A 17069-nucleotide genomic window follows, 5' to 3' on the forward strand; every position below is an offset into this window, starting at 1 on the left:
GTATATTGTTAAAAGTGACATGGAAGCTTTGTCTAAAAAAGTCATTTGGAAAACCTAGACTGGATTTTGGAATGAAAACCACTCATGGAAATTATTGTGAAAGAAAATTTGAAAGTGTGTTTTTTGGAAGTGGAGTTTGGAAACTCTCATGTGACAATCATCTGGGGGGATTCTGAGGAGAAATCCACAGACATTCACTGGAGGTTCTGAGTGGAGCGTGTATTTGACCACAGCCATCTTGTGTGTTTAAAGGGACATTATGTTACTTAGACTGTTGTAGCTTAAGATATATTTTGCAATCCATGTGAATCTTAAAATCTTTAAAACCTTTTATGCATTTGTTAAGCTAAGGGAGAGGGGTAGTCAAGAAGTATTGTATCATAATCCAATCTTTTCATGTTGAATAAAATGTTTTTTTTTCTTTGGTGTTAAAACTAATTTAGCAGTCTGTTCCTCCTTGTTTTAGTAAAAAAGGGTAAAAGTTATGGCCTTTTGAGTTGGAGCTCCATTCTGCAATCTTCCCATCCAGTTATAACATCAACTGGGATCGTAACATACTGGTGAGTGATGTTGGCTGAGGGATAAATAGTGGGCCAGGGCACCAGGGAAGAATCCCCATGCTCGTCTTCACAAAGTGCCGTGTGATCTTTTACACCTTCCACCTCAGTACTGCATCCCATGTTAGCCTAGATTTTGTGTCCAAGTCTACGAGGTGGAATTTGAATGGACAAGCTTCTGACTTAAGAGGGGAGAGTGCTTAAGCCATGTCTGACACCTGATTCAGCATAACTAAGGTACCTCCACAAAATCCTAACGAGCCTGAATCCAGCAGACTATACCAGTTACCTTGTCAGAGAAGCCGCTCATTAATACACTGTTCCGGGCCAGTTCGCACATGTCACAGGAACTCAACTTCCATACTTGGGCAGCAATGCTATACTCTTCCATCAGTGGCTCCTGTGGAAAACATGAAAAGATTAAGATCATAAGGCGTGCAGCAAATTTCAAATCTACAAAATAGATCAACAATCACCAAAAAAGGCATGATATATCAGCCTTCTGTACTTGTCCTTCTAAAACTGACTAATGTATCCCCAGTGTCAGAACTGAAGACCAATAACAGAAGAGACAAATCCTTTATGTTCTACTTACATTACATCAGGGCAGGTTGCAGACTGGTTTGAGGTACAATCAATATGTATATGGACAAAACATTGCACTTGAGGATTTACATCAAGACTGATATTTATCTACAGTACTGAGCAATAGATTTTGGGTCACTCCATAGAATCTTACAGCGCAGGAGGCGGCCATTCAGCCCATCGAGTCTGCACCGGCCACAATCCCACCCAGGCCCTATCCACATAACCCCATGCATTTACCCTAGCCAGTCCCCCTGACACTAAAGGGCAATTTAGCATGGCCAATCCACCTAACCAGCACATCTTTGGACTGTGGGAGGAAACTGGAGCGCCCGGGGAAAACCCACGCAGACACGAGGAGGATGTACAAACTCCACACAGACAGTGACCCAAGCTGGGAATTGAACCCGGGTCCCTGGTGCTGTGAGGCAGCAGTGCTAACCACTGTGCCACCCAAACTTATACTGGATCAATTCATAGTGGATATAGATATTATACAAACCTTGAACCAAATACGAACAAAGCAATTTTCTAAAACTAGATTTAAACTAATTTGGTTTAATTCCAAATATTTACAGTGGAAATTAGATGAAACTAAATTGAAGTTTCTCAGTGACAATAATCTATAGTGTTAACATGGCTTTAAATCTGTAAATCTAAACTAAAAGCACTCAACAATTCCAGACTTATGCAACTCATGGGAGCTTAGAGCTTCTGATCATGAGTTGATGGAAACAACATGACAGGTCAGTCAGATCTCATTCATTTGGAGTAAATGCATGACCTATTTTCCCAGATCTCAGGCTTTTAAAAATAGACACACTTCCACGGCTTTAAAAGGCTTTGTGATCTATCTCACGCTTTTAATTCTAACTTTTAACCCTGACATTTCTTTAACGCCAATGACCATGGTTCTATTGGTTCGAGTCAATTTGTGGAGGCAGTGGCATAATGGTAATGTTGCTGGACTAGTCATCCTGAGGCCCAGGCTAATGCTCGAAGGATATGGGTTCAAATCCCACCGTGGCAGCTGGTGGAATTTAAATTCAATTAATAAAATCTGGAATTAAAGTTAGTCTCAATAATGGTATCCAAGACACCATTGTTGATTGTTTCATTCGTGAAATCTGGACATGTTCATGTCCCACTGGCAGATCAGAGCCACCAAAGGTGGAGGCACAATGGGATACAGTCAATCAGGAGGGAATTGCTCTGGAAGTCCCTAACACGGATTCTGGATCCCATGAAGTTGCATGGCGTCAGGTCAAACATGGGCAAGAAAAGCCCCTGCTGATTACCATGCCTGCATCACCCCTCCCCCTCAGCTAATCACGAAGCAACATGGATGGCAAGGGTCGGAATATACTAAGGGTGGCACAATGGTTAGCACTGCTGCCTCACAGCACCAGGGACCCGGGTTCAATTCCCGGCTTGGGTCACTGTCGGTGTGGAGTTTGCATGTTCTCTCCGTGTCTGCGTGGTTTTCTCAGGGTGCTCCGGTTTCCTCCCACAGTCCGAAAGACATGCTGGTTTGGTGCATTGTCCGTGCTAAATTCTCCCTCAATGTACCCAAACAGGCGCCGGAGTGTGGCGACCAGGGGATTTTTACAGTAACTTCATTGCAGTGTGAATGTAAGTCTACTTGTGACTAATAGATAAACTTTACTTTTACTTTACGACTCTCCATTAAGGCTGACTCGGTAGCACAACTACTGATTGAGCTGGTTGAGTCCTAAAAGACAGTCTGCTAGCCTGGGTCTGCAGCAGGTGGTGAGGGAACAAACAAGAGGGGAAAACCTACTTGACCTCGGCCACACTGATTATGCCTGTCACATATTCCATGACATTACTGGTGGGAGTGACCACCGCAACGTTCCTGTAGAGTGAGGAAACGCTCCATTGTGTTCTTTAGAACTATCACTACGCTAGATGGGATAGATTTCAAACATCCAGCAACTCAAAGTGGGGATCCATGAAGCGCTGTGGCCTATCAGCATCAGGAGAATTATATTCACTCCCATTCCCATCGACCTGGTATCAAACCTGCTTCAATGAAGAGTGCAGGAGGGCATGCCAGGAGCAACACCTGGCATATCTAAAAAAAAAGGGGTGTCAACTTGATGAAGCTACAACATAAAATTGTACAGTCTCTGTTTACGATTGATTGCCTTACCTTGGTAAAGTGAAATTGCAGAGGATCATCAGTAGAGAGAGACACCATTAGACCTCGGGAGAGATACTCTGGCAGTGGGTTTCTATGATAACTCAGAAAGAGACTATTATTGCTCAGGGGGGACATGGCAATTCCGATCTGATCCAGATAGTACAGATATTGCAGCACTGGAGCCTGCGAATTAGACACAAGCAATGAACATTTCCCAATTCACCAACATTGAGAGATCAAATTCACAGAAAGTTCAACTTTACATTTTCTAAGTGAACGCATTTCTTGAAGAATGCCAGCGCAGGAGAATTAAACTATTCCACTTTGATTATCCAACGTGCGCATCAAGCACAGGGAGGTTCCACAGTAGAGTTCCCCTAACTGTGCCTCAATGATAAAAAAAAAATCACTAATTGTTCCATTTCCCAACCATCCATTTGTCTGGTCTCACTGAAGAGGAATCAGTGGCAAACTGCAGTCAACTTTGGGCTGCAGACCTAAGCTAATGACCAAAAATACCATTTAACATCCAGAGAGTGGACGTGCTCATCCCCCATGTCTCAATTCAAATCTATATCCTGCATTATCCTAAACAACTGTCACCAGTTCCTTCGATCCACTTGTTTCAAATCAGAACAGTGGCAACTTGTGTATTTTTAGTTTTGCATACCGCAGAATCAAACAGAATCAAAATGGAGTTAAAATTAGGTTGCGTCATCTTAGCAATGAACAAGTTAAACACATTTTAGAAATTCATCTGTCCTTTATTTTGAAGAACATTTAAAATAAATAATTAAGGTATCAGATAAGGAATTGTTCATATTGCATTGTGCAAGATCAGCTTATGTTTTACTTTGCTAAATGACTGAAACATCATCGTTTCACCATAAGGGAGGAGAAGGTGAGCGGAGTCCCAGAGGAAATAAATCCAAGGCAAGTAGTCACCCAATTCTCTCCCCAGTCTTGCTCTCCTGGGGGTGTTGACTTCCTCACCATGGCTTTGACAAAGGGTCATCCGGACTCGAAACGTCAGCTCTTTTCTCTCCTCACAGATGCTGCCAGACCTGCTGAGATTTTCCAGCATTTTTTCTTTTGGTTTCAGATTCCAGCATCCGCAGTAATTTGCTTTTATCCTCACCATGGTGCCTTGCTAAAATGGCTGATTTAAAATCCCAAGAGCCCAGATTAATAACTAAGTTGAGACAGATTGTCAGACTAAAAGTGGACTTCACCTTGTACTTACCCAGGCACTGCCTGGTAGGATTTACAGTGCTGAGGCCAACAGGCCTTGGCTACTTTTGCCTTCCCTAATACAGAGGCAATATAACCAGCTATACAAATTTCTAATGCATGGAAAGGCCGAGGCAACAGAAGTTTATTTTCAAGTCTCGAACAGGTGAATGACATAGGGATGCTCCAACACTTTGCTATACACAATCAGGTGAGTTTCTGATCACATGTATACGAGAAGATGCTCAGCAGAGACTGAGGCACGTCACCATATGAAAAGGGGTTTCAGCTGTTAACCTAAGTTTGTAACTTCTATAATATGTCGATTAGCTGTACTTTAGAGTGTAAAACCAAATTTTCCAGTTTAGGTGTCATGGGGGTGATTCAGCCTGCTGTGGTCACATCAGCTGCAGACGTTTCGCGAGATTCACGCTGGGCGCCATGGACTCCCAAGGTAGGTTTTTCAGCATCATCAGCTCTATGCCAGAAATCGGTGCGGAGCTGATCATCATATGGAAATGTAATGGAAATTGGGGCTGGACCATGGAGGCCCGGGAGGCCAGCGATCCGGGGGTTTGCAGGGCTGGCCAGCGATCGCGAAGGCCAGCAATGAGCGGGGGGAGCTACTGCGCATGCGCTGATCTCCTCTCTGACAGATCGGCGTATGTGCAGTGGCCCACTCAGTGCTATGGCGCCAGCCTCTCGGGTGGGAATAGGCCCTGCCCACCGCTTTCCAGAGTGAATCCCGCTGAGGCACTCTGCAGTGCTCAGAATGTCGGAGATTCACTCTAGCAAGTACGCTAAAAAATAAAACGGCGGAAACCACTCCCGTTTTCCCACACATTGGGAACTTAAGAATTTTTTGGGGGGAGAATCCCGGCCCACGTCTTTTCAAAAGACCTTAGATAAATCTCAAGTGGTGCATTTGTTCATACCTTTCGGAGCAGAAGACCATGGGAAATATTCTGAGAAAGCATGAATCCAGATATGAGATGGTGAATAGGACCGGCTTCTCCACAATGTGGCCGTAAAACAAATGTATTGAATCCCCTCTTCCTGGAGAAGCAAATAGCGACAATGATCACAGCTTTGTTCCAACGTACTTCCAACATTCACACATCGAACACATCCCTCATTAAGACTTTGCATTCAATGGTTTCAGATTTGAACTCACAAGAGCATCCAAATTTACAGGGTGGGATTTTCCACGCAATCCGTTGCACGTTTTGCAGTGGTAGAGCCAGCCTGGCATTGGCCGGCGGCAGGATCTTCTGGTCCCGCCGTTGCCAACGGGGTTTCCAGTTGAATGTTGCCGTCATCACCGGAAAGCTGCAGCAGGGGTGCATTGTAGGTGGGGCTGGAAAATCCCGCTGGCATGAAAATTCCGGCCATAGAGTGAGAAAATGCAAGATTGGAGGGGTAGAAGTCACACGTCAGCTATATGAAGTCCTGATTAGAACATAGCTGAATATTGTCAGCAATTGTGGGCACCACACTTTGGGAAAGATACACTGGCCTTGTAGAGAATGCATTATAGATTTACCAGAAAGAAGCCTGGACTTTAAGGGTTGACCTACAAAGAACAACTACACAAACAAGGGAATTTAAAAAAACTAAACAATAGCTTGATTGAATTTTCAAAAGTATTCAAAAGAACAAAGAAAATTACAGCACAGGACAGGCCCTTCGACCCTCCAAGCCTGCACTGGCCATGCTACACGACTTAACTAAAACCCCCGACCCTTCCGGGGACCATATCCCTCTATTCTCATCCTATTCATGTATTTGTCAAGACACTCCTTAAAAGTCACTATCATGTCTGGTTCCACTACCTCCCCCGGCAGCAAGTTCCAGGCACTCACCACCCTCTGTGTAAAAAAACTTGCCTCGCACATCTCCTTTAAACCTTGCCCCTCGCACCTTAAACCTGTGCCCCCCTGGTAATTGACCCTTCCACCCTAGGAAAAAGCTTCTAACTATCCACTCTGTCCATGCCCCTCATAATCTTGTAGACTTCTGTCTGGCGGCCCCTCAACCTCTGTCGTTCCAGTGAGAACAAACCAAGTTTCTCCAACCTCTCCTTGGCAATCCCTTGGTATTCAGGACATCAGGTAGAGAGCAAACTATTCCTGGTGGCTGGGAAGTCTACGATTAGGGAGGCACAATATAAAAGTTGCAATCAAACCTTTTGGAAGTAATATTAGAAAACACTTCTACACATAAAGGGTGGTAAAAGTTTTGAACTCTTTCTGCAAACACAATGAATGCGAGATCAATAGTTAATTTTAAAACTGACATTTATAGTTTTTTGTTGTATTAAGTTATATGGAATTGGGTCGCAGAGCAGCCATGATCTAATTTGAATGGTAAAACAGGCTCAAGGGGCTAAATGGCCTACTCCTGTTCCTATGCTCGAGTCATTGGTATGGAGCAAAAACCACTGGCATTGATCTATTGGGCTGAAATGGCCCTTTTCAAATAATGTGGCCACCTTATTTTTGCCAATTTGCACAGAACACAGCTCCAACTCAAATTAATACTACCGGAACAGGTGACTGATAACTAAGAAACAAATAACATTTTTCCAATAAATTTGAAATGCACAACATGAATATCTACCTCTGAAAATTAAAAGTGCTTGTAAGATTTTTTTCCCCCAAGAAATGTCTATTGATTCACTAAATGGTTACATTTTGAATAATGAAACAGGGGCTCAAACTCTGCATTTTTAACAAATTGAGTATAGTGGAGGGCAACACGGTGGCACAATGGTCAGCACTGCTGCCTCACCAGGGACCCAGGTTCGACTCCAGCCTTGGGCGAGTGTCTGCGTGGAGTTTGCACATTCTCCCCGTGTTTGCATGGGTTTCCTCCGGGTGCTCCGGTTTCCCCCCCCACAGTCCAAAGATGTGCAGGTTAGGTGGACTGGCCATGTAAATTGCCCCCTAGTGTCAGAGGGATTAGCAGGGTAAATACATGGTGTTAAGAGATAGGTCTTGGCAGGATTGCTGTTGGTGTAGGCACAATGGGCCGAATGGCCTCCTTCTGCACTGTAGGATTTCTAGGATTCTAAGAGTCAAGTTTTGATTTCAAGTGAGAGTCTATCAAAAAACACAAGAAAAATCATGGGTAATATACGTCCAAAAAGGCTTCCCTTCCCCGCTACACAAATATCAAAGCATGTTGATTTATTCTTTGGGTGTGGGCTCCAAAGATGTATGGATAGGTTGATTGGCAGTGCAAAATTGCCCCTTAGTGTTAGTGGGATTAGCAGGGTAATACATGGGGTTACAGGAATAAGGCCTAGGTGGGATTGTTGTTGGTGAAGGCTCGATGGGCTGAATGGCCTCATTCGGCACTGAAGGAATTCTATGATTCTATCATGCAAAAAGAGGAAAGTCATTGGATCAGGAAGTGACTGTCAGAGCCAGAACAGTGATATCCATCACCAAGCTTATTTCTTCTGACCCAGAAACCTATTATAAACCGTATGGAGATGTTCTTTAAAGATAATTCCCTTTTACATTCTTGAGATACTTAAAGGTGGTAAGCTACAGAAATAATTTGGAATCAAGCCCATACTTGCGGAGATGATTCAGGACTGTCATGTTCGCATACATGTAGTAAAGGTAATAGGCATATGGTGGGTTATCATCTTCTGTCCAATTCACAGGTAATGGGCTATCTGATTTAAAGATGTGATGCTCTGGTTTGGACTCGTCATCAACACTATCAAAGCCTACAATCTGTAAAAGCAGACAATTTCATTCAGTACATACATTCTTGCAAGTCATTCTCCTTAAAAGCTATTAAAAGATTATGGTAGCATAGGGAGTTCTCCAGCACACAGCAAGACAGTTTTATGTCTGTGAATTTATTCCTTAATTTGCCGATCATAGGCACAGCCACAGGGGAATGCACCAAGCTAATGTCAGTGCTCCATGATGAGGGGAATTTAAAAATTGTAGTGTGTTGCTCTCAGCCACATTGAAACTGTTAATATAGCAGTAGTGAAAGAGTTTGATTCCTGTCCATCTGATAAGGAATAATATACAAGGATAGAGGAATTAAAAATCCAACACTGTAAATTATTTTTTAAAAATCCATTATAGCATCTACAGATGAAGGCGCATGATCCCTCCCAAAAACGGTTAATTCATTCTGCTAAGGGCGCATGTTAATTTCCCCATTAGCTGCTAAGTTCAGTTGAATATTTCCTGAACTTCCTTGAATATTTCTTCAATGTTATGGACAGCATGATGGCACAGTGGGTTAGCACTGCTGCCTCACAGCGCCAGGGACCCGGGTTCAATTCCAGCCTTGGGTGACCGTCCGTGGAGAGTTTGCACGTTCTCCCCGTGTCTGCGTGGATTTCCTCCGGGTGCTCCGGTTTCCTCCCACACTCCAAAGATTGTGTGGGTTAGGTTGATTGGCCATGCTAAATTGCCCCTTAGTGCTGGGTAAATATGTGGGGTTATGGGGCTAGGGCTTGGGTGGGATTGTTGTCGGTGCAGGCTTGATGGACCTCCTTCTGCACTGCTGGGATTCTATGATTCTTCAGAACATCCCATTTGAGTTGCATATTCAATATACTCACGTGTTGAAGGAACAGGTGAAGCTCTGGGTGACTGCGGGGATTAATTGTCGCTTCAAAGATGGGAATAAAAATGTTCTCCAACATGTCTTGGAAGTTGTTGAGCTGTTTCTTCGTGCGGAAGACATCACTGAAAGCAATTGAGTATGAAGTTGAATAACTCATTCCTATAGTTATTCTACAGCACCCATTATCTCAGCAGACCAGAGTGGATTTCCATCAATTCCTGAAAGGTTTACTGAAATGTTTTGCATAATCACATGTTCATTAGTGACTCTAAATTGATTAAAAACAGTCCTTTGTGGTGAAACATATACAGCAATTCTTAAAAGTGGATGATATCCTAGATTATGTTATGAATAGTTTATATAAATTATTAATTGTGGTTTTCTCAATAGGAAGTTGAAATTGATTTGCTCTTCAGGGTTCATCTGGGTTTGCTTTGCATCAAAGCATGCAGACTGTAGTAAGTCACTAAACCAATAAGTCCAAATAAAGACAAGTTTGTTCAACTGAGGACAGAGTTGAATATCAGGTGTGTCCTATAACACTGCTAAAATGTCTTGTTCCCTGCTCACATCCCATTTCACCCCCATCAAGTTTAAGCATTGGCTGAATCAAGATGAAAAATAAGCTGGAGCTTAGGTGACTTGTGACTTTACAGCGCACGATAATACTTACAAAAGCCTTGGCACCTGCACCAGCCAGCACACATTGTTGGAGTAGACTTTGTGTTTCATTGCCCACTTTGCCAGTCGATCCCATTCATCTCGGGAACGTCCATATATAGACAAGCGCAACTCAGCATTCTGGTATTTACTTTCTTCAAGATCTTCCATCACCTCCTGTGAAATACAAAAAAAGAACTGGCAACTGTCTTGTTTCAATGATGAATATTTTTCAAGGCAGGTGCTTTCTTTCTTTCCCTTTTTCCTCGAGTTTTGAGTACAACCCACCACCCCAGACAATCTACTCTCAGGCTGCACTGATACTCGTAAAAATGTTGGCCAAAGTCTTTGGGGTGTTCCCACACAGGTTCTCTAGCAGCGGAGGGCGTGAACAAGATGAAAACCCATTGACAGCGATAGAATCGGAAGAGAGTACTTTGTCATTCTTCATTTAGCACGCAAAATTGAAAAATCATTTTTGCAAAATTGTGTAATGAATAATATGCAAGAAATATTGGTGGATAAACAAGTTATCCCATCCACCTTTGTTTTTTTGTTTAAGCTACACATTTATCACTGTACATCACTGTCATTTCTGTTAAGCATATGCATTGAGGTTTGACACCTCTCTGTTCAGCGGGAATATGGAAAGTTTCCTCACCATCACTTGGAAAATTCATGTCATTTATGACATTAGAGCTGTGCTTTTTATTTCAAATGAAAACATAAGTGGTGGAAGCATTTTGCTGGAGTCAAGCACCTTACACCACAGAATGGCAAGGAAGTGGTTTGTCTTGTGACCATTCATACATTAATTTCTTGATCACAATCACTGTCACAATTGGCACAGTGGTTAGCACTGCTGCCTCACAGCGCCAGGGACCTGGGTTCAATTCCCGGCTTGGGTCACTGTCTGTGCGGAGACTGCACGTTCTCCCTATGTCTGTGTGGGTTTCCTCCGGGTGCTCTGGTTTCCTCCCACATCCAAAAGACGTGCTGGTCAGGTGCATTGGCCATGCTAAATTCTCCCTCAGTGTATCCGAACAGGGGCCGAAGTGTGGCGACTAGGGGGATTTTCACAGTAACTTCATTGCGATGTTAATGGAAGCCTACTTGAGAAGGAAAGTCAATGGTTTGCCCACATCCATCATAAATATCTTAGATGATGTGCACCAAACCAAGAAAGGAAAGCAGTTAATACTTTAATTAACAAGGGAGAAAATGTTAAATTAAACAAGGAAAAGAAAAGCACAATCCACAAAACTTGCACACTAGTCACTGTAACTCTAACCTTTATAATGTGACCAAAATATTTGCCTTCAATGCAATTATCAGTCTTGATGAAAATCTCACGAAGAATCGATTCACCAATTGGGTTGTACTTGGCATTGAACTTATCAAACCGATGAAAAGTGTTTCGATCCTAGAACAGAAAATCAATGTTTAGGAAGTCAAAACTCTGATCTGTTACCAAAAGCAGGACGTAGATATCAATCATCCCCATAACCCCTCCCCACCCGCCCATACAGTTTCCAACCTTAGTTGCATTAGTCAATGCAAATCAACATTTAATCCCATTGTGCCTCCATGGAATGAAAGAAGACAGATAATTAGCAATGGAATAATCATCACTGATTGTTTCCTGTTACTGCCTTGTGGGCAACCCAAAAGTGGCAAGTGAGCTGAAGAAGTGCACAGCTGGGTCAGAAAACAAAAGCAGATAACCAAGGAGTTCAGAAGCAGACAAACTGTGGAATTTAAGTCTGGGGTGTGTGTGTGGTATAGTCCAATGAAACTTCACCACCAGACTGAAGAACTGCCTTTGTATCTTGGGTTTAATTTCATGGCTCTTTGTGTTACGTTCAAAAGATACTGGGTGAGATTTTAACTCACTCAAAATATATTAACTTGCAGACTGGAAAGTACAATTTATTAGTAATATTGGTTGCTGCGCAGAATAAGATGAGCACCAGTAACTAAATAAAAGGTGTTCCAACAGATGACGGTGCTTCACCCAACACAGTTAAAAATGGAAAGTCATTAAAACAATACAAAATAGGTGCGGAGGACACTCACTACAGGTCCTGGGTTCTCGGGTGACACAGAGTACATTGGAAAATGGTGGCTTTAATACACCTGCAAACTTAGGAGGACAATTGGCAATCCTGGGGGGGCAACTTAATTTTCCCAAATTAGCAAAGGATGACCAAGAAGTGGAAAAGTGAGAAAATAAAATAGGAAAATAAATTAGCAAGAAAGATATAAACATTGTAAGCACTTCTACAAGTTTGTAAAAAGGAGGAAAAGAGCATCCATCCTGTCCAGCAGCGCTGAGCCACTCCCAGTATTTCACACTGGCTGCCTGTTAATTGGTTTTCCAGCGTCAAATCGAATTCTGGGGCTGACCACAGCCATAAGCACCTTTTGCACCCACTTCCAGGCCTGCCGAGTGCATGCGCCCAAAAACTTCAAGCCATAGAAATAATAATGTTGATATTTTTTGATGCATGTGTTCTGACGCTAAGGGTTTCTATTTAACGCTTGGAATCCATATTCAGTCACCTCTCCTATTTCTCTTCCAGCTTTTCCCATGTCTCTGTCTGCTTAAGATAGGCATGATGTGGAGATGCCGGTGTTGGACTGGGGTAAACACAGCGAGAGTTTTAACAACACCAGGTTAAAGTCCAACAGGTTTATTTGGTAGCAAATGCCATTAGCTTTCGGAGCCCTGCTCCTTCGTCAGATGGAGTGGATATCTCCGGACCTGCAGGGCTCCGAAAGCTAATGGCATTTGCTACCAAATAAACCTGTTGGACTTTAACCTGGTGTTGTTAAAACTCTTACTCTGCTTAAGATAGGAACATAGGAAATAGGAGCAAGAGTAGGCCATTCGGCCTGTCGAACCTGTCCTGCTCATCAAACGTACCATGACTGATCATCTACCTCTACACCACTTTTTCTTAGTCTCCCCACATCCCCTGAAGGTATTAGTCTCCAGAAATCTATCGATTTCTGTCTTGTACACACTCAATCATTGAGCTTCCACAGCCCTCTGGGGTGGAGAATTCCAATGATTCACCACCACAATGATAAAGAAATTCCTCCGCATCTCAGTCTTAAGTAGCCTGCCCCTTATTCTGAAACTGTGTCGCCCACTTTGTTCCAGACTCACCAGCCAGGGAAAACATCCTTTTTCTACATCTATAAGAATTATAGAATTCTATAAGAATTTCGTATGTTTCAATGAGGTCACCTCTCATAGAGAAGACAGGCCCAGTCTCCTTATTTTCACATAAGCCAATCTTGACATCCCAGGGATTACCCTGGTGAACCTCCACTCCTCTCTACGGCAAGTATATCCTTCCTTAGGTAAGGAGGCCAAGCCACAATCCAGGTGCAGTCTCACCAAGGCTCCATACAATTGCAGCAAGACACCTTTATTCCTGAAATATGGACAAGGCAGGATTTTTAAAAATCTCAACTGCACCCAAGAAATGTTATATTTGTGATTATTTTCTTCCCATTACCAGTGTTTAATATCCAGAAATAAAGGCTGAGAAATTACCAGACATTGTCTGGTAACTTCAGCCCCAACCTCAGTTACTAGTGGAATATACAGCATCTTAACATCTACTGTCAGTCAGGTCCATCTTGGCACCAAGAAAATCTACATATATTACTCTGGCAAAACCTTGCCCCCACAGATTTATTTTTTTTCAACAGTAGCATTTATTAACCTCATACTTTTCAGCAAAGGAGGAAATTCCTCAAATTTATAATGGGGGCATAAAATGGCTTCACCTCATATGTGGAGCTACGATAATAGCCGCCAACATTAGCTGTTGCTCGCTGTTAGCCCTAACAAAGGAGGAAGAATCTGACTGATAGCAGCTTTTACAATGTCAACAATCAGCAGACACTCCAGTAGAACCACTGATCATTCATGCACAAGCTAAACGGCGAGTCAGCCTGAGGTATTTACACAGCTCAATATTTTAGTACTAATTACTTCACAAACAGGGAAGGGAAGCATATCAAAACCGCGAGAGCTGTAGCACATCAATCCCACTGTATAGATTAACTTTTTTTTTTGTCTACACTGAACTTGTTTCATCTCAATTTCTTCACTGTTTTGTTAATTAGATTCCTCTTCCCTGATCCCTTGTACATTTCTTCATGGTTTATTAGTTCCCTCTCCTTTGATCCCTTGTGTTCCCCTGTGCAATCAATGTTCTCCAAATGGATGAGTGTCCCTGTTCCACTGCATTCCTCTTGGCGGCAGATATAATATACACAAGAGCCGTTACTTTTAGAATCCCCCTGAGTGCCCCTTAAAACTCTTCAGTTATAATTGGAATGACAACCCTGTGGGATTTTGTAGCAAAGAGTTTGACATTATGACGATGGGACGACAGCCTTGGGGGGGCAAAATTAGATAATCGCAAGTTAAGAAAAGAGGCAAAATTCACACAGTAGAGGAGATACTGGGATTGCTATCGAGTTCAGTTGAAATGTCATGTGTCTGGCATATTATACAAGACATATACTTTGCAGGACGGAGCATTTAACATGGTAGCACTTGGCATCAGTACTCCAACAAACTGAATCACTGAGCAGAAGTGGGGGTTTTTTGCCCATGTACCTCCACTTCAGAGAGTCTCCAATCTCAGCTGTGTTTACAGAGACAAGTGGAAAGAGAGCACCCACCATCCTCAAAAATCCATCCAAGGCCACCACTATCTCTGTTGCTTCACCGAGCCCCTTAGAAGTACATGAGGGTGTCACAGATTACTACCAAACCAGCTCAGCTGAGAGATGCAATTTTATTTCAGCTATTAGTGCGTTTCTAAGGGATGAAAGAAACACTAAAAATGTTGAATAGCTGGTGCATCATGTGCTTTTAGAAATGCACACCAGTTATCCAACCTGAACTTGAAGCCTTCAAGTTTAAACATTATAAGTAGAAGGGAAAGAATACATAATTTGCTGGTTCTGGGAGAAGGTGAGTTGGAGACAGAGCGAGATGACTCATTATTTCAAAATACTGTTAATTTGAGAAGGAAATGAGTGAGGAATGGCATGTTTGGAGCTCAAAGTGAATTATGTTCATTAACTAAATTGATATTCATAAACAAGTCAAAGGACAGATAGATTGCGAGAGAGATTCGAGGTTAGGTATCAGAGAAATATTTTTTTTCTTGAATTATGTCTACTGGAACAAGAGAAAAATGCCATAACATTAGAGAGCATGCTTAGACAGCCACGGGCATCAAATCACAAAGAACAGTACACAGCACAGGAACAGACCCTTCAGCCCACCAAGTCTGCACTGACATATGATGCCTTTCTAAACTAAAGACCTTTTGCCTCTGCATCTATTTCCTGCCTATTCATGTATCTGTCAAGATGCCTATTAAACTTTGCTATTGTATCTGCTTCTACCACCTCCTCTGGCAGCGCATTCCAAGCACTTACCACCCTCTGTGTAAAAAAACGCACATGAGATGCCTCTCACATCTCCTTTAAATTTTCTCTCTTTTACCTTAAACCTGTGGTCCTTAGCAATTGACATTTCTACACTGGGAAAAAGACTCCGACTATCCATGCCTCTCATAATTTTGTAAACTTCTCTCAGGTCACCTCTCAGCCTCTGACATTCAAATGAAAACAAAATGTCTGTCCAACCTCCCCTCATAGCTAATTCCCTCAAGCCAGGCAACATCCTGGTAAACCTTTTCTGTACCCTCTCCAAAGTCTCCACATCCTTCAGGTAGTGTGAATAGATCATGAGCTTTTAGGGGGAAAAAAATGCACATTGCCAGACCAAATCAAAGGTTTTTACAGATATCTAATGCAATGAGAAATTATACACCAAATAATTCAAGGGCAGAGTTCCAGAGCTAAGTAAATAACCAGCAGGATTATCAGTGCAGCATCCATGTTAAAAATCTATAACGTGGGGGGAAAGGATAATCTAAAGCAAACACCACATCTCTGTATTCACGTATCGACTCTAAATATTGCAGCAGCTTGCTTTACATTTTGTTTTTCTTGCTGTCCTGCTTTGGCCATTAGGGATAGCACCACAGCTGACTTCTGTTTGGTACCAATTATCTTCAGCCCAAAGGAGCATGACACACAAAGATTTGTTGGCACAACAGATTCCAAACTGATAACCAACAGTCAACCTCCTCCTTTCTTCCATGACCTTTCCTTTACAAACTCAATCACTGCGTGCCATTTTTCAACTGCATTACTCATGCTTATTCACTTCCCCAATCACTATGTGGCACTAAGTGAGTGTGCTTCAACATCTAAACTGACTTGTCCCATTGAGCCACAAATCAAGCAGCAATGAAGCAGAGTGGGATGAAGAGGAAAACAATTGGACAAAATAACAAAAAGCAAATGTGGTCAAGGGGCTGAAAATAAAAGGAATTCAAAAACCATTATAACAATGGGACAGGAAGCAGGGAGAAAGGGAGATAAAAATAGAACATGGAACATTACAGCACAGTACTATATAAGCTATATAAGACCCTTGTCAAACCCCACTTGGAGTACTGTGCTCAGTTCTGGTCGCCTCACTATAGGAAGGATGTGGAAAAGATTGAAAGGGTGCAGAGGAGATTTACAAGGATGTTGCCTGGATTGAGTGGCATGCCTTATGAGGATAGGCTGAGGGAGCTCGGTCTTTTCTCCTTGGAGAGACGAAGGATGAGAGGAGACCTAATAGAGGTGCATAAGATGTTGAGAGGCATAGGTCGGGTGGACTCTCAGAGGCTTTTCCCCAAGGGTGGAAATGTCTGCTACGAGAGGACACAGGTTTAAGGTGCTGGGGGGTAGATACAGGGGAGATGTTAGGGGTAAGTTTTTCACACAGAGGATAGTGGGCGAGTGGAATCGGCTGCCGTCAGGGGTGGTGGAGGCGAACTCAATAGGGTCTTTTAAGAGACTCCTGGATGAGTACATGGAGCTTAATAGGATGGAGGGTTATAGGTAGGTCTAGAAGGTAGGGATGTGTTCGGTACAACTTGTGGGCCGAAGGGCCTGTTTGTGCTGTAGATTTTCTATGTTTCTACAGGCCCTTCGGCCCTCGATGTTGCGCCGACCAGTGAAACCAATCTAAAGCTCATCTAACCTACACTATTCCAATATCATCCATATGTTCATCCAATGACCATTTAAATGCCCTTAATGTTGGCGAGTCCACTATTGTTGCAGGGAGGGCATTCCATGTCCTTACTACTCTCCGAGTAAAGAACCTACCT

The 17069-nt window shown here is 42.8% G+C and overlaps 1 protein-coding gene across 4 annotated transcripts in view; it reads right to left on the reverse strand.

The window, feature by feature from the left end:
* LOC144511804 (AMP deaminase 2-like) overlaps positions 1-17069 on the reverse strand; it is a 128940-nt gene that overhangs the window by 8567 nt on the left and 103304 nt on the right. For all 4 annotated transcript variants that reach the window (XM_078242144.1, XM_078242143.1, XM_078242145.1 and 1 more), the window contains exons 11-17: positions 11090-11221; positions 9812-9975; positions 9134-9260; positions 8119-8282; positions 5472-5592; positions 3316-3489; positions 847-957 (exon numbers count right to left, since the gene is read on the reverse strand). In XM_078242144.1, coding sequence (XP_078098270.1) covers positions 847-957; positions 3316-3489; positions 5472-5592; positions 8119-8282; positions 9134-9260; positions 9812-9975; positions 11090-11221 — 993 coding nt within the window. The remainder of the gene's footprint in view (positions 1-846; positions 958-3315; positions 3490-5471; positions 5593-8118; positions 8283-9133; positions 9261-9811; positions 9976-11089; positions 11222-17069) is intronic.

Source organism: Mustelus asterias, chromosome 25 (assembly GCF_964213995.1).
Source record: "Mustelus asterias chromosome 25, sMusAst1.hap1.1, whole genome shotgun sequence".
Lineage (NCBI taxonomy): Eukaryota > Metazoa > Chordata > Chondrichthyes > Carcharhiniformes > Triakidae > Mustelus > Mustelus asterias.